This window comes from Bombus pascuorum, unplaced genomic scaffold, assembly GCF_905332965.1.
Source record: "Bombus pascuorum unplaced genomic scaffold, iyBomPasc1.1, whole genome shotgun sequence".
NCBI lineage: Eukaryota > Metazoa > Arthropoda > Insecta > Hymenoptera > Apidae > Bombus > Bombus pascuorum.
Genome location: NW_026869730.1, coordinates 428,328 through 453,927, shown reverse-complemented (window position 1 = coordinate 453,927; position 25,600 = coordinate 428,328). Strand labels below are relative to the sequence as shown.

The 25,600-nt window shown below is 34.5% G+C and overlaps 2 protein-coding genes and 1 pseudogene across 2 annotated transcripts in view; 1 reads left to right on the top strand and 2 right to left on the bottom strand.

Moving 5' to 3' along the window:
• The window catches only part of LOC132915620 (POU domain, class 6, transcription factor 2-like), a 128,556-nt gene extending 120,436 nt beyond the window's left edge, over positions 1-8,120 (bottom strand). Inside the window, exon 1 of the mRNA XM_060975459.1 lies at positions 7,316-8,120. Coding sequence (XP_060831442.1) covers positions 7,316-7,748 — 433 coding nt within the window. The 5' untranslated portion in view covers positions 7,749-8,120. The remainder of the gene's footprint in view (positions 1-7,315) is intronic.
• LOC132915621 (POU domain, class 6, transcription factor 2-like) overlaps positions 1-25,600 on the top strand; it is a 455,505-nt gene that overhangs the window by 83,378 nt on the left and 346,527 nt on the right. The gene's annotated exons all lie outside the window — the stretch shown is intronic.
• LOC132915604 (putative serine protease K12H4.7) lies at positions 17,534-19,868 on the bottom strand (annotated as a pseudogene).

The window sequence follows — 25,600 nt, the reverse complement described above, 5'->3', positions numbered from 1 at the left end:
TTCAATTTATAAAAATATGAATTTACACAAACACGCGCACTCTACTTATCATTACTTCCACAATAACGTTCTCTTTCTAAAATTCAGATTTTTGTAACTACAGTTAAACGTGACACCCACATAGGCACACGTCATTGTTTTGCATTCTGATAAAATAGCACTTACTATAGTTTTGCTCGTTACTGTAAGTAACGTAAGTAAACAAACCTGACAGGCGTGTAATCGACAAAATATCATTTATAAGGTCGTTTCTCTCTTTACCCTTTTGCTACGTGCATTGCTTTTGACATGAAAACGCGGAGCACTTAGAATTCGCCAGGCCTATTGTTCTGACTGCCAGTCATTCGGCTGATCCGTTTCCCATTCTTATCCACTATTCTTCGCTCGCCCTACACTGTCCCCGTAACCACTTTCTACCTTGATCGATCGTAAGTGAACGGCGTGTTCATACACTAATTTCCTTCGTTCCTGTTAAATTTCCTTCTTTCGTCCTGTCAAACTGCGTGAAAACCGAGATTTCACGTGTTTTATATATTAATGACTCGGTGGAAAATATCCATGAGGCTTGACATTAATTCAGATCTGTTTTCAAAAACAATATTATAATTAGCTCTTTACTGATTACTCGACAGATTACCTCACATTATAACTCAAATTAATAGGATAATAGCAAAATAATAATAAATATAGAAACACGTTAAGTACAAAATAATATTTTTAAATGATACGAATTCCTTAAAAGGCATATCGGTCAATTCCATTATAGAAAAGTGCAAAATAGTATGGATGCTACAAATACTATTTTTTAAATTTAGCCTAGGATTTACTATTATTTGTGTCGTATTGTTGTGTGTATTTTTACGGGCATAATACATTTAATTAAAACGCTCTAGAAATTAATACCGGCGCATTATGTAAAGTTTGTTTCAATCAATGGTAACATTTCGTCGTCGGGTTCTCGCTGCATCTTGCGCGACTGTTGATCACGTCTATCTCATAAAAAAGAATTCCGCGAAATTGTCCATAATTTGAAAAAACGGTCCTGTAATTCTCACGTGGAATAATATTCAACGTTGGTCTGCGCCAGGCGCGAGATCCACGAGCCTTTTCCGCTCGGTCGATACCTAAATTTACTATGTCCTACTTAACGCCGTGGAACCGTGGTATGTTATCGCCATTACCAGTTTCGACTTTGTATCATTCAAAACTTCACCGTAATAAAACATTTGACTTCCCATAAAATATAACTTCTCCTGAGTCGAATGAAAGATTGATTCTGAATCCAACTGAAAAGTTTGTTCCTTTGTCTGTGAGGATTGCACGTAATGTTCCGAAGATGGGAATTAAAATCGTTGCAAAGGTATCTGCTATTGTTGTGGCTCCGGTGTTCGATATCGCAACAGCTATGCAGTTTTTGGTTACGTTGTCTTGCATCGTTGGTACATGGCAGGTTTTTCTATATATTGTCTGTAATAAACATGAGTTGTGGAATTTTCGCTCTTACCAACTGTTGTTTTTCGCAGCTTTTGCATTTTCTGATTAATTCTTGTGCATCGTTTTTCATTCCTCGAGATGAATGTCTTATTCTGAAGCATCTTTAGGTTTTGGTGATTCGTTTGTATACTGCTATGTGTTTCTTCTATGAACTCTTCTCGAATATCCCCTGGAGGTGCTATACTTGTTTCCATATATAGAGTAATTTCTACGTTGGTGTTTTTGAGTATTTTTCAGATGAGAGTTTAGTATTCCCGCATGACGGGTTGATTCTGGTTCTTTCCCAATGAGAATATAACGGCTATTGTTCTCATTTCCTTGAATATAGTTTTCAAGTTTCGTAGTACTGTGACGATATTTTCGTCTTTCAGTTCTTCAAAGATATATTTTATGACCAATTTATTTTAGTTTCATGGAAAAATTTCTTAATTGATTAAAAAATGGTTAATTGTCCTTCCTGCGGATTCTCCTTGGCAGGTGACTTTTTTCCAAGTAACCGACATCAGCAAGAATTCTTCCCCTGGCAGCTTTTAAGTAACAATTTACGGACTTATTAAATGTACATATTAAATGTACATCTTTTTCCATTAGAGCGATAAATATTTCTCCGTATATGTTTATTTTACAGGGCTCGTGGTTGTCTTCTACCTCGGGTTGTGAATCTTAGGAGAGTGATATTGTTGCGATCGTTCGCGAAGAGACGCGGTCGCGAGGAAACGCGTCAGCGAGAGGCGTAAGTTCTCGCTACGATTCGGCTAATCGACGCCGCGAAATGGTCGCTCCCCGCGTTTCGTTTAGGATAACCGGGGTGATTCACTGAATGCAACTTATTCTACGGTTGTAGAATAAATATATATTTGTATCACAGTAATACTTACAGTTTATATAAGGTGTCGGTTTAAATAGTATCGGAAGTTACCACTAGAATGTTCGAGTTATATCTTATACAATGTGACTGATTTGGACGCGACCGTACAGAGAGTTTTTTTTTTTTTTTAAATAGTTTATTTAGCCAATATTTGATTTTTTTGTACATTTTTGAGATTCACAATAAACAATGAATTGAGTATAGTGTGTTTAGGCAAAAGTACCGATACGCGTCGGTACGACGTAGCCATGGTCTAATATGTGTCGTGGATTTTCGGTTTTTGCGTTTATTTTTTTGTTTTTTTGGGTTTAAGTCGCATTGGTGCGTGATTTTTGTGTATTCTTGTGTGTGTTGTATTTTGTCCTGAAACTTGGCCGCAAAACAGGACTCCTCGGTGTATTACTTTTATGCGTTGTGGGATTTTTTTTTGGGGGGGGGGGGATGAGAGGGAAGGGGAGGGGGTGTTAAATTATATTATTTACAATGATTATAGTATTTACATATTTACAGTACTTACATCTAGGTTATACGGTGGTAGAAATGGTTTTTTTTTTTTTTTTTTTTTGTCGAATTGGTAGTTTTCACTTATATTTTCTTATGAGTTTGGAATCCACCAATATTTTTTTGTGTTTCTTCTGTGTTTGTCTTTAGTGTCTTTTTGGGGGAGGGCCATGTTGTACCTCCACCTGGTGTCTGCAGTCAGTCCGTTTAGGTTTTCCTCGTAGAGTATCGTTTTTATCCCTATTTTTCTTTTTATGTGGAAAATTATCGGGATATTGTTTTGGTCTTGGAGGTAATTTTTTTCGTCTAGGTATAGGAACGCTTCTGGGGGGATGTAGCCTGTTTTCATTGTGTTTTTGTAATATTGTACGTTTGGGTATAAGCCGCTGAAGATTAGGCTGTTTTCTTTTATTTTTGACGCTTGTGCGAAATGATTTCTTGCTAGTTTTAGTATGTGACAGTCAATGCGGTGAATGTTGGCTAGGTCGTAGATTTTTTTGTTTTTTATATATTTTTTGTATCCGCTCTGTTCGGATCTGTACGCATTTTGGCAAGCTCTAATGCATTTTCTTTCGAAAACGCGGATTCTCTCCATTAGCGATGCTGGTATGTTGTACCAGATTGGGCAACCGTATGTTATAATTGGTCTAATTAGAGCTTGGTAGCATAATGTTTTTACATTATTCTTGAGATGTTTCAAGTAAAATAGTCTCTTTGATCTCCAGAATGCTTTATTGGCCTTGGCGAGTTGGGTTTCTATGTGTTGTTTGTAATTTAGTTTGTCATCTATGTTTATGCCTAGGTACTTTACGCAGTTTTTGTGTGGTATGATTGTCTCTTCGGATGACTTTTCTTTTAATTGGAAATTTTTGCAGTGTTTTCTTTCTGCTGGGCCGATTTCGCTGGTTTTGGGTTTGAACAGTATGCTTTCGCATTTGTTTGCGTTAATTCTTAGTTTCCATGTGTGGTAGTAATCATTGATTTTGTCGAATAGTTCTTGGAGGTCTGTGTTTATTGTTTTAGTTTTGCGGCCTGTTACGTAGATGATTAGGTCGTCTGCGAAGGCTATGGAGCGTTTGTGGGTAGATTTGTTCATGTCGAACAGGTTTAATATGTCACTGTTGTATATGTTGAAGAGTAGCGGGGAGTTTACAGTTCCTTGTTGGAGTCCGTTTTTTATGGTGAATTCTTTGTTCGATGTATGGGAGTCCTCGGTCATTAGGAATGTTCTGTTTGTAATCATGTCCCATATTATTTTGATTAAGTATCTCGGGAAGTTTTTTTTTATTAATTTATAAATGAGGCCTGTGGTCCAGACTGTGTCGAAGGCTTTTTCGAGATATATTAAGCAGGCGGCTACTCGTTGTTTTGCGTTTAGTGCCCAGCAGATGTCTGACGTGAGTTTGTTTGTCGCGTGTAGTGTGGAGTGTTTGTGTCGGAAGCCAAATTGGTTTTCTGGTATAATGTTTTTTTTTTTGCAGAATGTAGTTAGGGGGTTATTGATGACTACTTCAAATACTTTGCTTATGTTGGGGAGGAGACTTATTGGTCGTAGGTTTGTGAGTGATGAGCCGTCTTTATTTTTTTTTGTGATTGCTATTATTTTGGCTTTTTTCCACTTTTTCGGGAAGTATGCGTTGTTTAGCGCTTGTTGAATATTACTGTGTAGTACCATTTTATTTTGTTTGGTAGGTGCTTAAGTGAGATGTTCGGGATGCCGTCGAAGCCGGAGGATTTTTTATTATTTAGCTTGGCGAAGATTTTGTTTAGTTGGTTATAATTTGTAAAGTAATTTATTTCTGTTTCTGGTTGTTTGGGATTGTCTGAGGTGTTTTCGTTTGAGAACGTGCAGACTGTTTTGTTTAGCGTTATGTCTTGTTCTATTTCGTTTTTGAGTTTGTTTGTTTCTGCGATGATGATTCTGTTTAATTCTTCTCGGCCCATGTGTTCGTTTTGGGTATGTGTTTTGGAGAAGTGGGTGCCTATGATGTCTAGTTTTTCTGTTGTTTTAGTTATTATGAAGTTATTCTCGGTGTCTTTGCTGGTGTTGTGTATCTCTATACCTGCTTCTTGGATGAGGGGAGCTTTCTCTGGGGGCAATTTGAGCGGAGTGCTGGGGTTTTGTTCTTTCGGTCTGAAGATTTGATTTATTTGTGGGAACATGTTGGCTGAGTCGTTTTTGGAGATATTTTTTATTTTGTTTGACCAGTAGAGGTTTATAGAGTTTGCGAATTCTTGTTTCTGTTGTAATTTTATTTTGTGTAGTAGGTATTTTAGGTATTCTAATTCCTCTCTTTTGTCGTAAGAGTAGTTGTGTTTTATATTGTTTATTTTGGAGAGTATGTAGCTTTTGTCTCGTTGTAGTTCTTTTATTTTGTTGTTGATATATAGATCGCAGGAGTTTTTTTGTTTGTAGGTTGGGACGGATTTTTGGAGTGCGCTTTGTATGTGTTTTTCGATTTCGTCTATGTATGTGTCGATTTGTCTGTTTGTTAGGTTGACGTTGTTGTAGATATTTAGGTCGCATTTCTGATCGAGTAGTTTTTGGAATTTTTTCCAGTTTGTCTTTTTGTAGTTGTACTTGGGGGTTTCGGTTTGTGTTTCAAGTGTTAGGTAGTCGGATGTGTTTTTGTTTATCTGTAAGAGTATGGCTTTATGGTCGCTGTCGTAGTCTAGGGTTTTGAGCGTGTTATTTGGTCGTAAGTTTTGGATTTTTAGTCGTGCATCTGTTAGGCATATGTCGAGGTATGAGCCTCCTTTTGGGTAGGAGGGTAGCTCGGAGCTGTAAAGGTTTGTTTTGTAGTGTATGCTTTTATTGTCTAGCCAGTTTCTGATGAAGTTTCCTCTCGTATTGTTTAGTGGGTTTTTCCAGCTTGTGTGTTTTGCGTTAAGGTCGCCGGCTATTATGTGGAAGTTTTCTTGTTTGTCGAGCTGTAAAAGTTCGAAGAGGTTATTGAATTCGTCGTTAAATTCTTTTTCGTTTCCGTAGGATGCGTAGGCTGCGGTGATGAGTAAGTTTTCCTTTTTGTTTATTTTTATTTTTATGGTTGTCGTCTCCAGGGTTTTAAAATTTGTTATTTTGTCGTTTTGGATTTCTTTGAATTTCAAGGGGTTTTTTATGAGGATTGCCGTTCCTCCTCCTTGGATAGCGTTTGGTCTGTCGTGTCTTATTATGGAGTAGTTTTTGAAGGATACTTTGTGTCTTTTGTTCAGTTTTGTTTCTGAGATGAGTACGATGTCGGGGGTTTCTTTGTTTATTAGGGTTAGCATACTGTATCTTTTTTGGTTTGAGATTAGAGAGTTTGCATTTATTGCAATTATTTTCAGGTGTTTTAAATCTAATTTGGATGTTTTATGTTGTGTTTGTTGGTTTGGTGTGTTTTGGCTAATTGTCGACTGCGATATCTAAGGAGTTGAAGATGGTGTTGAACCTGTCTTCGTGCGATGATATTGCATTTTTTAATTCGTTGAGTTGTATTTGTTGTTGATTTAGTGCTTGGATGATACATTTTTTAAAATCTTCGAAAGCGTTTAATATTATTTGTTGAGGGATGATCTCGGTTGTAATTGGGATTTGGTTTGCCCGCGAATCTAGTTTTGGGTTTATTGTGTGAGGGGGGTTTTCGATTTCCTGCTTTGGTCTTGCTTGTTGTTTCACTGCGTCCGAGAACTTTAGTTCTGGGGTGTATTTTCGGCTTATCTGTTCTAGTCGTTTGATTTTTGTTTCTTTGTCTTTTTTAATTTTTTCTGAAAGTTTTTGGCGCAGCTCTATGATTTTGGGGCACCCTTTGTATGACGCGGGGTGTCCGTAGCTTTTGCAGTTGACGCAGAATATTTTATCCTTTGTGATTGTATCGTCTTTTTTTATTTTGCACTCGCCTGGGCCATGGGGCTCGGTGCATTTTACACAGCGGTAGATTAGGTTGCAGTTTTGTGCTGTGTGGCCTAATCGTTGGCATTTGTGGCATTGGGTAATGTCATTTTTTCTTATTTTTTCCCACGTTATTTTATAGTAGCTTAGTCTATTTATTTTTTGTAATTTCACGACGTTGCTATTGGGGGATACCTGTACTATGTATATTGGGAGCAGTCTGTTACTTTCCCTTGACTTTCTTGTCGAGAAGCGCGATACTTTCGTAAACTGTATGTCGTCTATTTTTAATGCTTGTAAGTCTTCTAGTATTTCTGTCTCTGTGAGGTTAATGTCTAGTCCTTTTAATAGGAACGTGTGTTGTTTTTGTGCTTTTGGTGTGTATGTGTAGAACGTTGTGTTTGTTGTTATCAGTAATTCTTTTGCTTTAATGTAGTCGCTTAGATTATGTAGGTATAGAGCGTGTTTGTTCGCGTGTATTCTGTTGATGTGAAAGTTTTTGATTTTGAGAGCGTCTTGTAAGAGAGCAATGGTGTCTTTTGGGTCTTGATGAGTTATGTTGATTGGCGGGGGCCTGTTACCTTTTGTGGGTGAGGGGGCGTCCTGTTGTTCCTCTGTGGGGTGGTTGGTGGGCTGTTCCTGTTGTGCTTGTTCCATCGGTGTCTTTGTCGGTGGGGGTTGCTCTTTTGGTTTGATCAGATGAGTGTGTTGATTTTGTGGTGTCGGCGGCCTCCTAGGTGGGGCGAGGGGGCTGTTTGTTCGTGTGTCGTTTGATTTTTCTTGGGTGTGTGGTGTTCCCAATGTGGACGTAGTCCTCCTGTTTGCTTTGATTCGCATTTCATTGTTCTTCTTTCTTATGGCTTCCACGATCGCATTTTGTATTGTTGATTCTTTTGTTGACGTTGCTTGAGTGTGATTCTGTTGTTGAGGTATGGTGGTTTCCTGTGTTTGTAACACTTCAAATCTGTTTTTTGTTGGTATCACTGGTGAGGGAGGGCTTCTTGTAGTTTTCATGGTTTTGCTTTCTTTGACGGTGGGATCTTGTGTATTGTTTTCTTCTTGGATTAGAACGAGATCTTCTTCTGTGTTTTCCGGGTTGTCTGGTAGTCTTTTGGACCTTCCCACTAGTTTTGGTTGTGGGTTGAGTTTCCGCGTTTTTTGCGCGGAAAGTCTTATGCTAATGTTGTTTTCTTTGTCCGTTTTTGGCGAGATTGCTTTTCTTTTACTCGTTTTTTTTGTTGGGATTACGGAGGGTTCCGTTTTTTTGCTTTCTGCTTCATTATCGATGTCGCCTATTTTTTTATTTATTTTGTTGTTATTATTTTTTTTTCCTATTTATAGCGATGGTGTCACTAATCAATTTTCCACTTTCTGTCACTTTTTTCTTTTTTTTTTTCACTTAGACTTTCTCTACGCGAAAGATTGTCTAGTTGGCGCGCGCACTGTTCGGGTCTGGGTCAGCTGTCCCTTTTTTTTTTTTTTTAGGGCTGAGAGGTCCGTTTGGCTCGGAGGTTCGCAGTCGACTCACCGTACAGAGAGTTTTCGACTGCGACTGATCGGTTAGAATGTTAGATTGCGACTTTACGATGCTTCTCAGTGAGTTCGTTGGACTGAGCGATCGTTGTAGACATGTTGACTGAATTGACGACGAAGACGAACTGACTTGATCGTGACGATGCTGTGTCGGAGGTGAGCTAAGGAAGGGTGTGTCTAACGCACGGAATCATCTGATTTGTTGATGACAGTTTTTGGTTGGAGAAGTGAGGGTAATAGAAATTGTTTCTATTGGTTAGTAAGACTATCGATGGACTAGGAAGGGTATTAGCCACCCTCGATGGAAAGTTGGGAGTAGGAGGCATCGCACGTGTGAACACTTAGCGTTCACGTGTTTTCCAGACGCTAACCAGAAACCTTAGAAAACGCTTTCGTGGAAAAGCCCTTGTTTGCAATGAAAGACTTTCGCCAGAGTTTTCTGAGATTTATAGTCAGGCTGCGAGTGTTTTCAAGAGTACGCGATAAGGATGTGCGGACATCTGGCTGCCATCCGTCCGCGATGTGAGGTCCGGCTCAGGTAGAGAGTCGGCCGACGTAACAGATATATCTGTATCAGATTCTTCATCGGGAACAATACTTCTCAACTGCGTTCAAGTGCTTTCCAGAATTTCTGGGGTCTATATTCTTATAGACTAAGAATAGACGGGATTGCAGGCTTTAATCGCGTGATTTCTCTATTTCACTCAATGGGTTATGATTTTCAAGTGAAGTAGTTTCTTCGGTTTCTCCTTCGTCCAATGTTATTAGATCCCTTTCTGAATTATTAGTATTTTATTTATTGTTCAGACTTATCGTGAAATGATTGAATCGTATGAGTTTATAACGCCTTCCATGTGAATTTGAGGAACGGTGCACCAAAGTTTTTCGTTGTTGTGTTGGTTGCTTCCTGGTGAACTTTTCCTCTTTTTACGGATGGACGTGGCGCTGTAATTGGTTCTTCGTTCGAATTGCTAGAAGGTACGCTGTATGTAAACCTTCCTGGATTTCGTTCTATTCCTTAAACACGATAACCGATTTATCTTGGATAAGTGAAGAACGATTAAAGGAAGACCACTGAATTACGAGACAGCACGATTCCGTCCTGGTTTCGTTCCCCAGGTTTGAGTACGATATTGCATTTGTACTCTAGCAACATTAATTTCCATTTAATGGAAATAGGATCTTTAACTGACTATAGTTAAACTAAGGGTCGATAGTGAGTAATGAGTGCAAATTTACGAACACATAATGTCGGAAATATTGCGTAGCATATATCATAGCCAGGCATTCTTTCTCAGTTGCTGAATAATTCTTTCCGACTGGGTATAAATTGCGAGAACCATATGGAACCGGTAAATCGCGACCAATTTCATCTTGGCTCAATACTGATACTAGTAGCTGAATACTGATACTAGCGTTAACATAATAGTCTCTGATAACGACGATAATATGTGACTTGTCAATTCTAAGAATTGTTTGACGTCCTTGGATTCTGGATTGTTGGATTAGACTTTGGAGTAAGACAATTTTCTGCCGCATGGAGTTTCCTTGGACCTGGTTTGACACCGTCGGTAAAAATTATGCCCTAAGTACGTAATTTCTTTACGCAAAACTCCGCTTATATTAGTTGGGAATCCGCGATTTCTGAGATGATTCAACAATCTTTAAATTTTAACTTCCTATGAAGATGAAAAGTAGACTTCTACATCATTCAAATAATTTTGAATTTATATTTCATTGAGTTAATACTTGATATATTAAACGTTGCAAATCATTTGCCAGATCAAAGATCGAGAAATACTTTGCACCTCTCAGTGGGTCCAGAGTTTCGGTAATTTGAGATAGTGGATACTTGTCGCTTTGGTTTTTTCGTTCAATGCACGAAAATTAATTATCCTGCACCCATCTTCAGTGTTATCGGCGTCCGATATTTTCGATACAACCCATAAAACAGAGTTATACGGTGAAGTGGACGGTCTAATTATTTCTTGGAATAACAAAGCTTCAAATCGAGACTGTGTCTTCTCTTGATTCATCGGTGGGTAGCAGTACTGCCTAGTATATATTGTAATTTCGTCTGTTACATAAATCGAGTGGTGAATTCTTCATTCGTTAACCTTACAACTTTCGCAAGTGACAATTTCCTTTATTATTTGGAATAAAAATGATGTTCCAAGTGGACAACTTTTGTAGGACAAGTATCTGTAGACACAGTAATATAATCTGTATTTGTCCTACCAAAATTGTATCTGTAGGTACAGTAACAGAATATCTGCCGTAATACATTGCCGAATATTAATGCCACTTGCTATATGCATATTGTTGTGCTTTTATTGAAACGTTTCGTCAGTACCTCGCCTGGACAAACATTATATCTCTGAAAAGTAACTAAGCAGACACGCTTGAGCAGAGTGCAAAAGGTGGAAATCCCTAACCCCGCAACTAATTATTTATTTATCAAAAGTAAAATTATTAGGATGATGTTCAATATCTCATAGTATTAGTATTGGTATTAATGTCTATTACTATATATTGATATTAACATACAATATAAGTACACAGTGTTAGGATTTCCACTAGTATACGTATGGTAGTAGTATGTGTATATATATGTCGGGTTGACGGTAGGGGCGTATAATGAATCTTCACCAGTGTTGTTCATGGTTGTCGCACAGATATTTATTACACAAGTATGGCTGATACAAGATTGACAATCGGACGCGGTAGCTGGACGCTAATGACAATGGCCCTAGGTTCGATATAGCGAATCCACGGTCCACGGGATAACGAATATACTTTGCTTCAAAGTCTAAGTCGGACTCGACTTACTACTCGTGATATTAGGAACACTTGATTGACTCTTAGCTAATCAGATTGCCAGAAAAGAATGACTTTCCGTCGCGACGACGCTGCAGAGGAAAATTATGATGGGGTGTGCCTAAGGGCACGAGATCATCGGATTCGTCAAAGAAAGCCTCCACTCGGAGGGTGAGGGAAATAGACGCTGCTGTTAATTGGTCAATTTCTATGTTGGCGGTTAGAAAAGGATGCTAGCCGCCCTAGAGAGAGAGTTCCTAGCAGGCAACGTCGTACGTGACCAAATCAGGCTTTCCCATAACTTCCCGCAATAGGTGACAGATTTACAGGCTGATAGAATAAAGACTGTTTGTCAATCTGAAGGACTCCAGTTAACTAAGTCCTAAGATTTGTAACGGTTCCTCAGGTTATCTGAACATAAACTGTAAACGATGCATCGGCATCTGGCGATCATCTGGCCCAAAGAATGGGGTCTGTGTGTGGCGAGCTGCGGGGCTGTTGGAATGTCTTATTGTCAAGTGTCTGTACTGCCAATTCTTTAAAGGAAAGCTATGTTACTTTATATCTCTGTTAGGTGAAACGTTCATCCCGTGACCGTGGCTACGCTCGGCGACCGGTTGTCGCCTCGAGCCTAAGCTCATTGTCTCAAGTTTCGAATGACTGTGTCTGGGTTATTTCGTAAATGCTACAGTATTGAGGCTTTTCCAAATAATTCCAACGGGGGGGCCCGGTGTCCCTTCATCTCCGACATATATATATATATATATTTACAGTAACTTCCAAATTGAAAATATATAAATATATAATATAAATATAAATGGAATATAAATTCCATATATACATATATATATAAATTTGCTCAGTTTCTGAAAATTATTTGTCTCTGAATTAAGATAACTTGCCCATCGATTAATAATGGTTCGTGATTTAAATAAATAAAGGAAAAGTAATTGCTAGATAGCTTAATAAGACGAAGTAATCGCAAATAAACGAGTAATTAGCGGAAGAAATATAATAATATTTTGTTGACTGTTAAACATAACTCAATTCGCATGAAAAGTTGTTCTAAACTGATATTCGCACTGATTTTTTATTAACTCTTTAACGTTCAAATCTTGTTGTCGAGGGACGTTATACACCATCGCTCAAAAGTCATAAAACAGTTATTATATTAGCTCAAAATTGGAAAAAATTAAATATATAATAAAAACATCAAGAAATAGTATTTGTACAGTGAAGAAATTATACACTACTAATATACATAATGATTTTATTAAAACAGGCTTGTAATTGAAAATTCATGATCTATACCAAATACCAACATTTTATTAAAAATACGAGATGTCCTAACACTTTTGAACAAGGGCGTTCAAGAGATAGTTTCGATTCGATAATATCAATGTTTAAATCAAATAAACCGGCACGTGATCAACCTATTGACTCCATTCGTGAATTATACGGACTTGAGCAAACTGGATGTTTCTACTTGCTTGCTGGTTTATGTTATAGGTTTGCACAAACTAGATATTTCCACTATATGCCAATTTATGCAATATAGAAATATATATCTTTTGTTTCCTTTTTTGTTTTTAATTTAATTTTAAATAGAATTTGTCGTTACATTTAAATTAGATTATACATTTTGTTAGTGTATTAATACCTAATTCTAAGGTTTTAACTTTTCAACTTGAAATGTCGCTGTACTTCCATATTTTATTTCCCACTATGTTCCCTCTGTTCAATACATGTGAATTGTTTCAACAATTTAGTACTAATGCACATATTCAACTGTTTTCGAACTTTCATTTAATTATTTGTATTTCGATATTCCATTGGTCGTAAAAATACTTCCTGTTGTTATATTTGATATAACTCTTCTATTACTTCGGGTTAAAAACGTGGAGCATCATTAAATTGTCAGATAACTTTAATTAACTGATATTTATAGGCTTAAATAATAAGAAATAATAGCATGATATAATTATGACTCAATACGATAAAACTGAATGTATAAAATTGCAGCGACATTCAAAATTACCATACCCATTGAGACTGAATAACCTTTTTAAAATTGGACCAAATGATTTGGATTTTTTTTAGAAATTAGGAAGATCATTTTACTAGATCAAGTATAAAAAAATTTTTTGAAAAAACTACAACTGGTCGGAATCGCCAAGAAAGAAAGTAAACATTATATTTTCCGCAACTTCTTTGTCTGAGCTTGTAATGAAAATTTAAACGATACATTTTAGACATTTATATCAGTTACATACATGCTGAAAATTTCATCGAAATCGGTTAACGTTGCTATGAGCTGCAAACGTTTAAAGATGGTGAAAAATGGCCTAAAATTTACGTCTTTCGGTGCCTGTCGCTTGTTTTCGCGACAACCAATTTTAATAAAATTTTCGGCATATATGTACATGTATAACTGATAGAAATGTTCGAAATGTTGTTTAAAGTTTCATTACAATTCCAAGAAAAAATTTTGGGAAATGCGATCCTTACTTTTTTTCTTGACGATTCCAACCAATTGCAATTTTTTTAGAACTTTTTTTATACGTCATCTAGTAAACCAATCCTCCTAACTTATCAAAAATATTCAAACCGTGCGGTCCTATTTTTAAGCAGTTATTCAGTTTTAAAGAGTGTTACAACAATTTTGGAAGTTACTGTAAATATAGAACTTTAAATTGACAACTAAACATATTTGTATAATCTCAACAAATTAAAATTTACTATCTCTGTATTCACAATTATATCTGTGTATATTAAAATTTATTTAATAGCATAGTTTGATAATGTTTCATAAAGTTTCTGGTTGTACAATAAGCTATGCTGAAGGAAAAATGCGATGATTACTAGAAAATGGCTCACTATATATAGTAAAATAATTTTAATAAAAATCACAAGAGATTTAAATTATAATAAACTCCTAATATATCTATATCTAACTATTTGGTGCTCCTTCCATCTTCAAATTGGTGATGGTATTGCTAATGATTTCACTACAAATTGCTTCAATTACACTTCGCTAAATTATGTTTCCCAAACAAACATACATAATACAAAATGAAACAATCGATTTGGCTTCAGTTTCTCAACTAAAGTGTTATAATAAAAACCAGAAATATTTGAATAAGAATTTTCTATAAGGAACAATCTAAATATCTGAAAGCCAAATCGACAATACAACAAACCGCATATATATCTTGCTTACTGTATATATATGTTCCTAAGAAGAAAGAAGGAAGATCGTAAATTATTAATTAGAAATACACTATGGGTCTAAAGCGAATGAAATCAGCGAGATTCTAAATTCAAAATAAAAATAACAAAATTACATCGAAGCATTTATTTTCGAAAAAATGTATATGTGTTACTTTTCAAGTACATATATATTTGCTTCATTCCCAGCTATACAGGAATAAATAATCGACAAGAGACTATTTTACGTATAAAAATGTAAAATAGAAATTTTTCGTTTGAAGCTTCCTTTTGAAGAAAATAAAGTTTGATCCTATTCGGTCAAGAAATCGCATATTCAACAAACTTTCAAATTTTATTTTCTTGAAAATTAAACTCTAAGCGAATAAATCTTATTCTATATTTTCGGGTCGAAAAAATTTAATTTATTTTCGTATGTAGAATAACATCCTGTCAATTCCTTACTCCTACCCAGTCGAAAATCAATCAAATACATGAATACCTATGTGATAAGTTTCCAAACACGATTTTCTATAAAATGAAATCTTCGACGCAATTTTATCTTTTTATTTTCGTGTTAGTTTGAACTAGAGAATCGCTCCTGACTTCATTTATGCTATAAATTTAGATCCAAGGTGTATAAATTAAACACAACAATAATATTGTATTGTTTTCAAGTTAGAAAAATAAAACAGTAATATAAAATATTACTTGGCCCCTCTTGCACAATACAACTAATGTTATTAGTGAAATTTTACATATTACAAATTATAAGTTACCTTCTATACATTAGTTTTCTAGAAAACTACTTCTGTACATCAATTTAACAAATTACCATTCAATAGTCTTATTCGACTAATGTTCTATATAAAATAGAAAAATTGTACAACTTATCATTTTGTCAACCTACAGATATTACCAGTAAATCATTATGCATAAAGGTCTCGAAGTTGAAATAATAATAAATATTTGTTAAACTATTCACACAGAAATCGCGGTAGAAGCAGCAAGCATTACCGACACCGTGCATCTCCAGATTGCAATACCGTGGCCAGCTTTGGAAGCAGTTCCTCTGAGAGTCGAGGAGGACTGAATCGATATTACCGTCAAGCTTGGGAAAATCTGCATGAGACGGCCGGTCATAAGACCAATCATCCTCCTCTTCGTCGCAAGGAGACCCTGGATGAACCAGGATACCGAGAAAATTACCGTGGCAACAACACCGAGAGAGATGGTTCAGAATTAGTTGTGAGCGATGTAGCCACGTACCCGTCTAACAAGCACGCCAGCATTTCTGACAAGAAACGCCATCATCATCATCATCATCATCACCACGGTAACTCTACGCCCGAGTGGAGGCAGTCTCAGTCTCATCACAGATACTAAACATAAAATCGGTTACCTAGAACCGCTTATTTTTTTGAGATTTTCGGTGAATCGATTATTGTGACGAGTCGCGATTAGATCACAAGCAAGTTGTATTTTTTATGCTGTATGCATATTTTATAAATGGTGACGCACTGGAAGATGGTGACTTTATGTTAGGAAATACGTACAAAATGTAAGGTAAATTTCTTTCAATATAGAGTTTTAATTTCAGCAAATGTATTTTTGATTATTTGTTGAATGTGAAAGATATAATTAATTGAATGTTTATTTGGTAATATTTGGATTTAAAAATATTTGTACAGACAAATTTGTTTACATAAGTGAAATACTTCTTGTGTATGTGTATTTTTATATATAAGAACATCTCTTTTTTATTTCTTCAATACAGTAGTATGTGAATTTTATATATTGATCTGATTCTTTAAGAAAAAAATTGATGAATTCATACATTGCTTTAATTTCAATTTTAATTTCTAAATAACTTTATTTTTTATAGAAAAGCACATCTATCTCAAAATCTTTTGAGGTGGATCGTTGACATTTTCTATAATATTCTAGATCTAAATTACACATATACATTTTGAAACATGTATAAAATCTTGTGTTTAAAATTCAACTAACTGTTTCTAGTAATTCAGCTAATTCTAAGTTAGAATATCAAAAATGTATATTGTTTTCCATTTACAATTCAAAGTTTACTTAGAAGAATGTATATTTAACATGAATTATAAATCTTTGTCCCAAATTTTTTCAAGAAATATGTATATGTATATCTAATATTCTTAGAACAATATTTTGTAGTCATTTGACGAAGAAATTAGTAAAATAAAATATTACCAAATGCATATATATCATAACAAACGTTTAACAAATATTTAAAATCATTTTTTTTAGAAATAAAGTTTCATGTGGATAAATTTTCTTATATTTCATCTTCTTTTTAGCATTAAGTCACCATCCATCCATGTATTCTGCTATATCATTTATGAAATAATTTGTAACTCCATTTAAAATGGAAACTTAAAACAACATGGTGAACAATTCAAACGTTGCGTAGGAGAATTTTTAAGCGTGATTCATAGATAGAAAAACTAATTCATCCTACATTTATTGTTCTGTTATACAGTAAATTATTTACTACTACCTTGTTACGTAATGTAAATACCGTATACTGCAGTAGCGTAAGTCAAAGACGAAAGTTGTGAATGTAGGAGGATCACGAGTTGATCGAAGGATATGCCAAAAAAATGAGAAAGTAATATATGTATATGTATAATTACTGATCAAACGAATTCTAATAATTTTTAAACGAATTCGATACAAACTATTATAAGAATGTTCGATTATAATAGGATTGACAATATTTTATGAAAATCATACGCATACTCGGTTGATCAATATCTGTAATGGGCACCTTGGCCTCGCCTTAAAGGAATCGAACAAACTCATAACGAAACGATATTCGAAGATGGTACCGTTAAGGAAAGGCCGACGCTATACATATCAGAATCAAAATTCATTTAGTTATGGTGCTCATTTTAAGACACTTTGCACTTATTCAAATTCATGTCGGATCTGTTTTTGCAGATTTTAAAACACCTTAATTAATTATTTGTGTTTAGTATTATTTTAACCAGTTGAACATCTTTTCTCATGCTTGTCAAGAATAGAACATATATAATTAATAGATATGTATTTATTCATTGATTGACGTAAGATATTCGTAGTAAGTTTGTACATGTATTTATTTAATACTTCAATAATCTACAAAAAATTGTAATAGTGCCATTATGGGCAAACTTGTTTGATTGTATCTATACATGCATTCTAGTTCTTTAAACATAAACACAGAATGGTGAACACTCGTGTATCTTCAGTAACTTGTTATGTACGTACATAGTTAGTTTTAGTCTTAGTTATGCACGAATTGTTTCAACTAAAAATATTTATGTATCATAATTGTTTCACAGAAGTTCATAAAGGAAAATACAAATTGTTCAAAAAGTTAATAAGATAAATTTAATTCTTTTAATACATCATTTTTGTTTAAAAAAATAAAAAACTACTTATCACAAAGTAGTTAAATGTAGCACACACAGCGTTAAAAATATCATATTTAATTATGCAGCCATTCATCTATTAAATGTCCAACCTCAACTCTGGCAGCTTTCAACTGAAGTGGATCATTTTTGGAAGGAGGATACATGTTGGCACAATGAGCAGTACCTATGGTCATAATAATAAATAAATTTTTTGTATTACACGAAAAATGAAAAATTTCAATTAATATGTACACACCATCAATATAAATGACAATAAAGGATCAATTGATCCATGTACAAATACTACATTTGTAGTCTTTAAATCTAATCCTCCATACAGAATATTTGTTCTATTCACTGCCGAATTCAGCAAATGAATATTGTACCTGTTAGAATACGGAAATGTTATAATTTTATAGCTAATGATTTATCATAATTGAGAAATGTATTTATCGTAATTTTAAATAAACCTTGGGCCAAATATATCAATGCATTGTTGCACAAAGAAATCTACTGGGAAAGTTTCACTAAATAATTTTGGGCGTGCTGTCGAAGTTTGAAAGAATCCAAATTCTGTACACGTTTGGTACGTCCATTGACGTCCTACAAGAAATATATTTTAAAATACAATAAATAAAAATTAAAACAGCAATAGTATAAGTAAAAAAATACATTACCCCCTTCTGCTTCTTCGCTAGCCCATGTTATGTTCCGAAGTTTATGAATCATTTTATTATACATATAATCCAAACACTTTTTTTCTGATGCTTGTAATATTTTAGTGCTCAAAATTGCAAGTCTGTCAATAGCAATACCCAATGTTTCGTTCGTTAATATGTCGCAGGCACTATCGATAGTTAAATTAGCCATTGCGGAATTATTACGATTGTCTTTATTGTACTGTACAATACCAGCAAAGATGCTTGCTATTGTTTCATACAAATTCGAAATATCATTACGTTTGGTATGTTCGTTGATTGGATCACATAAACTATAAGTAAAAATAATTTTTCAATAATGATATATTTGATTTGTAAATGAAGAATTTTACTTTTACTTGCATAAATTTTTTAGCTATTCCTTGTTGACCGATAGGACGATGTAACATTATATGAAATTGTTTGTTTGCTTCTAGTATTGCATTTACACATGCTTCAGAATATTCTTTGAGGGCATTTTCAACAACAACAAAGTATTCTATAAAGTATAATTATTAATATAAAACACTTCTGTTTTAAATAAAATATTTTTTATATTTAAGTGTATCTTATATTTACCCTGAAAATCAATTTCTGCTAATAAAGGACCACTAGCAGAAACAGCCCCGTGTACTAAATGAGGATATTTATTACGCAACCAAGCAGCTAATGATCCAGCATATGATCCTCCAAATGCAATCCATTTAGTACCAGCTGGTAACTTGTAATTAATATTCATGAATTCTATAAAGTAAGCCAAATCTGCAAGTGCCTGTTGCGATGAAAGATACATTAAATTTTTCACGCCGAGATCCCTGCAGATAACAAAAACGTAACATTATAACTTAAAATGTATCAATTATATATTTTATAAACAATGTTACATACGAAGTAGGATGACTTTGTCCATAAAAGCGGTGTTCCACTTGAAAACATAGCGCCCCAAATTGCTTAGCATATTCGATCCATTGACCTTCTGCCATCCATTTAGCATTTGCTGCAGCTTCACCACTTATCATCAAAAATACTGGACCACCTTTCTTATAGTGCTCTCCAACCTAACCCCAACCTAACGTTTACGAAATATCTCTGAAAAAATAATAAAAAGATTTATATTATAAAATAAAAATTAAGAAATATTTAATATATTCTTATTACCTGTTGCCAAACACGCGCATCAGTTGGATCAAAGTGATCTAGAAACTGTGTAAACCATTCAGCACTTGGAAGTTCATGATCTTCAGATAAAATTGGAGCACCTAGATTACCATATTTGCTTCGACCCCTCATAAAAGTCTACTAGTAAAGAAGACAAACGGGCATTGCTGAAAGAAGAAACAGTTGATATAGATATATCAAATGCCAGTTAAAAATAGTTCAATTGTTTTATTATCAGAACCTACGCAAAGCAATATTATTCCAAATTTAATGTAATGTATATAGGCAATAGTTTGCCAGAAAGAGTGCAGGTCGTACTTTATGAACAATTAATATTTCCTTTGTGCATCAAAATTGAAGATTGTGAGGCTGAACTGAACAAGTGCCTTGTATATATCCTGTTTATTAAACTATGAATTTAATAACTTAGTGTAAAGATATAGAAGGGATTCGGAAATTCAAATAGTTCACTTTATTCAACACACAACAGTTATACACATATGTTATACTCTGAAGACCTCGTAAACCTACTCGCACGCTCACTTGTTGTCAACCGACTCTTCCAGATGCTTCTTAACGACTGCTTATCGGATTTACATGATTTGTCGAATTACTTAATAGAACCTTTAAACCTTATTACTTTATTTACATTCCTCTTAGTTTACATTCATCCATGACCTAAACCTTTCAAATTTCTCTCTACACAGTGCCTTCGTAAAAATATCCGCAGTATTTTCGCCTGTACTTACTTTAATTATATTTATCTTGTTTTGTTGTTGAAGAGTGTGCTATATTTCGCGTCCTTTATTTGTTGATAATATATACAGTGCTGGACAAAAGTATTGGCACAGCATGATTGTTATGATAGAAATGCTTATAACTACTAAACAAATTGATTTAAACAAAAAACTTTTTGACGTATTTATTTATTATCTATTCTAGTTTATTACATAACAAGAGCAACAATATAAATAAAATAATACGCAAAATAATAACAAAAATATATTTTTTGAACATTTTATGGGTGGACAAAACTATTGGCACAGTAGAATATTTACGCTTATAACTAATTACATAATAAACTTCTAATATTTTGTTGGCAGTCCTTTTCTTTTAAGGACTTCCTTTAATCTTCTGGGCATCGAGTGGACTAATTTTTTAGTGAATTCAGGTACAATATTGCTCCATTCCTGCAGAAGAACTTTCTTCAGTTCAGACTTGCTTGTGATATTATGTTTCCTAATTCTTTTTTCCAATTCGTTCCACACGTGCTCAATGGGATTCATATCGGGACTTTGAGGTGGTGTGTTTAATGTGTCGGCAGTATTATATATTATCCACTGACGAACAATATATTATCCACTGACGAACATAAAACGCTTTAAAAGTGAAGAAAATCTAGAGAATCAAATTAGGAGTGGTCGCCCTTCTAAGGTAACAATTCGAGAAAAAAGGAAAATCGTAAATATTGTAAAGAAGGATCCAAAAACTAATTCGACTGAAATTGCTTCGATGTTAAAAGCTGAGTGTGAAAAAGAAGTAAGTACCAAAACTGTACGTAGGGTATTGAAGGATGCCGGTTATTCTGCCCGTGCAGCACGAAGAAAGCCCTACATCAGTAAAATAAACCAAAAGAAAAGAGTGGAATTCGCGAAAGAGTTTGTTACGAAAGATACTGATTTTTGGGAAAAGATCATGTTTTCAGATGAAAGTAAGTTTAATATTTTTAAATCTGACGGCAGAATATTAGTATGGCGAAAACCCAACACAGAGATGGACGAACTGAATCTGCAAGCCACCATGAAACATGGGGGTGGTGGTTTAATGGTGTGGGGATGTATGGCATCATCGGGTGTAGGAGAACTTATATTCATTGATGAGATAATGGATAAATATGTATATTTAAATATACTCAAGCAAAATCTTTTGAAAAGTACTCAAAAATTAAACCTCCCCAGGGATTTCTATTTTCAGCAGGATCGAGATCCTAAACATATGGCGTATATTGTTCGTCAGTGGATAATATATAATACTGCCCACACATTAAACACACCACCTCAAAGTCCCGATATGAATCCCATTGAGCACGTGTGGAACGAATTGGAAAAAAGAATTAGGAAACATAATATCACAAGCAAGTCTGAACTGAAGAAAGTTCTTCTGCAGGAATGGAGCAATATTGTACCTGAATTCACTAAAAAATTAGTCCACTCGATGCCCAGAAGATTAAAGGAAGTCCTTAAAAGAAAAGGACTGCCAACAAAATATTAGAAGTTTATTATGTAATTAGTTATAAGCGTAAATATTCTACTGTGCCAATAGTTTTGTCCACCCATAAAATGTTCAAAAAATATATTTTTGTTATTATTTTGCGTATTATTTTATTTATATTGTTGCTCTTGTTATGTAATAAACTAGAATAGATAATAAATAAATACGTCAAAAAGTTTTTTGTTTAAATCAATTTGTTTAGTAGTTATAAGCATTTCTATCATAACAATCATGCTGTGCCAATACTTTTGTCCAGCACTGTACGTTCCAAGCAAGGCGGTTGAATACCCGGCATCTCGCTGTGTCGGGCGACCCATTGCTGGACCATGTCACGCATCTCGATTTCATCATTGTTTCCTACGTCGTCGATTGTCTCTATTCGGAAACAGCTGTGCACCCTCGGATACAAAGTTGAATAAAAGTGGCAGTTAAGCAGTACCAGGATGAAGTCTGCCAATACCTCACTGATGTTAAGGAGTAACACGATCCAGTTATAGCTTACAGAGTCTGTATTCTGTAAAAAGACAATAGTTCGTAGTCATTTATCAATTTATCATTTATCAATTTGTCATTTATCAATTTTGATAAATAACAAGAGATGTAAAAGACATGTAAACTGCGTAAAATTCTCGGAAGAATTAGAAAGAAGATATTAGTGTTAGAGAACAAAGATATATCACGATTATTCTTAAATAGATTGAAAAAGGAGAAAAAGGAGAAAAAGGAGAAAAAGAAGATTCATTGGACAATCATAAACAAAAACAAAAAATTATAACATACTAGAAGTATATTATAAATGATGGTCTTTGCAATTTGTAATGGCATACGGTACTTTCATTTTATTAATGATTGATGTTACTTTAATTACGAGGTCATTAGCGACAATTACATTTGATTATTTACATTAATCTGGGTTATTAATCACCTTAGACTTTCTATAAATTTTGGCATATTATGAACCTTTTTCGACTTTAAATATGGTAATTATCTTCAACAACGAATTTTAGTGCATATTATATTGTAAAATATATATTTACGATTTATAGATATATAATCTTTATTATCACTAGAATATAAAATATGGAATAATTTATTGTAATAATTAATATAGAATAATTTTTATTATATGGTATAATAAAATTATATATTTATTACTCAATATGTTTACGTTTATTATATATTTTTCAACAGATAAATAATAAATAGTTTTATTACACGTACGATTACATTTGTTTATGGAATATGTAATTTAACTAATGTATTAGTATTTAAAAACACATTAGTATAAATGTCTATCTTCATAAAAGATATAACTTGGAAAACACGAGGCTGGCACCCCGCTGGGGGTGGCCACCCACATGCTATATTTATTTTATTTTTTTTTTTTTTTATTTACCAATGAGATATAACACTTTACCAAATGTCCTTCAGGACAAATTGTAAAAAAAAACAACATTAAAGAAAAAAAAAAGAAAAAAAAATGTCTATCTTGAAACTTTTGTCAATCGATATTCAGCCGAGCTGAATTTGTTTCCTCTCCTATTATTTCTGCAACCTCACTGCATTGAGTGTCACACGAAAATATGATGTAATTTAATGTACTAACTTGAACTATATAACTATTGTTATATAGTAATATAAACAGCAAGTTTCAATTTTCTTCGTTTGATAAAAGTGTGAGGTTTGATTGATTTTTAAAAAATCTTTTGGTAAAAAAAGGTGGGTCATAAAGTTTAATATTATCTCGATGAAAGACAAATGAGGCATAAAGACGTATGAAATATTCGGAATAATTAACGAGGTACGTTACTGTAGAAGAATGGTAAGCTGGTACTTGTTCGACTGAAAAGTAGAGATAAATATACAGGTACAGGGTACCTACTTCGGAAGAACTCTTGTACTCTTGTCAGGCGGTTGAACGAAACTACTATAGCAAATTTATATTCGTCAAAGTCTATTTACTTTGACCCAACAACGTTACATTTCAGACTCGTTTAACACCAACAACAACAAATTAATTAAACGCAAATTATATTTATCTTGTTTTCCTCTAAGCACTCGTGAACGTAGTGGTAATTCATACTTGAGAAATGTATAAAGTATATCATAATAGTTGTACATAGATATTAATGAGTTGTATGTAGAAACAGGGTTGATATTTTAAGATGTTCATTTTGCAACGAGCAACAGTGCAGTCTATCTGTTATTATAGTATTATAATTTTAATTAAAGGGAAAGCGCACATTACATTATAATGTTCATAATTTTTGGTGACAAATATAAGTTCTAGATTAATTGTCACTGGGAAGTGGTATTTGTAGCTTATCTCATCAAACAATTGTATTTATTTTATATGTGATTATATATAATTATATGTGATTACATATAATTGTATGCAGTTTGTAGCGAATTAAATATGTAAATAATACTTGCATATAGGCTATTTATAATTCATTAGTAAAATGTTCAGTATTAAGAGAAGAGTGTGCTGTATTTCGCGTCCTTTATTTGTTGATTATATATACGTTCCAAGCAAGGCGGTTGAATACCCGGCACCTCGCTGTATTCTGTAAAAAGACAATAGTTCATAGTCATTTATCAATTTATCATTTATCAATTTATCATTTATCAATTTGTCATTTATCAATTTTGATGTAGCTTACTCTATCGGAGCCTCTTCCATTTCAATGTCTCCTTCTTCCTCCTCACCAGTCGTGATAACATGAATGGGGGCCTGGTGGTCCACCCCCATCCGGCCACGGTCACAAGCTAACGACACAGCGGAGCCCGCTTGTCCACCCACGTCTGCGCCGGTACTGGGGTATCCCTCCCCTGCACCGTAAACTTCATTATTTATATTTTCCGACATATCATCATTATCTTCATCATCAAGGGTTTGTTTTATCGTCTTCTCGTCTTGGTGCCACTCACTCTTTCGCACCCTACCCCGGTCGGGACCGATGCAGGGTGACGGGGAGCCCCACGTGAAGGTGAGGTGAGTGGTCTTGACAGATATGGGCCCACCAACTTCTCCGAAGTTCTCCGCACCGGATCAGCGATCTGACGGGCGCCACAGCGCCGACCAGCCGCCACCCGACTATAGGTGAACATCAGATACATCGGGGTTTCTCAGGGCATGATGCTACGCACTGAGAACCCATACCCGCCTCGTGCTCCCCATGTGAAGTGTGTATCTATGTAAAGTCCAAGGTGTTTGACTTGCCTTGTTTGTGTTATTTGCGTGCCGTTCAGGAAGATGTTTGGTGTTATCTGTTTTCTCAATGTGAATGTGATGTGGTTGCATTTGTTAGGGTTAGCTTTGACAATAGTTGACATGTACAGTGATTCACGAACATGAGTTTGGATCTTATTAAATTTACTTTATAATATAACAGTATTTGAATTTATATTTATTTTTTTAAACTCTTTTTAAACAGTTTCTAGGGGTTCAATTTCGAAAAACGCCCAAACACGTGTTCGTTTATTTCTAGTGGAAAGTTTGTACGTCGAATTTCAGGTTTCTAAACTTAGTGGACATAGAGATACGGTTACCCTGTAAAAAATTAGACCTCTTTTTGCCCTTTTGGGATCTGTAGTTTCCATAAATTATTCTTTATTTCATGTCTACATCATAAAAGAAGTATACTGTGCAAATTTTAGGCACACTGGTTTCTAGGCACACTGGTTTGGACTGTGCGATTGACGAGTAGGTCAATCATTTCTGTAGCATAGAAAAAGGCATAGAATTTAT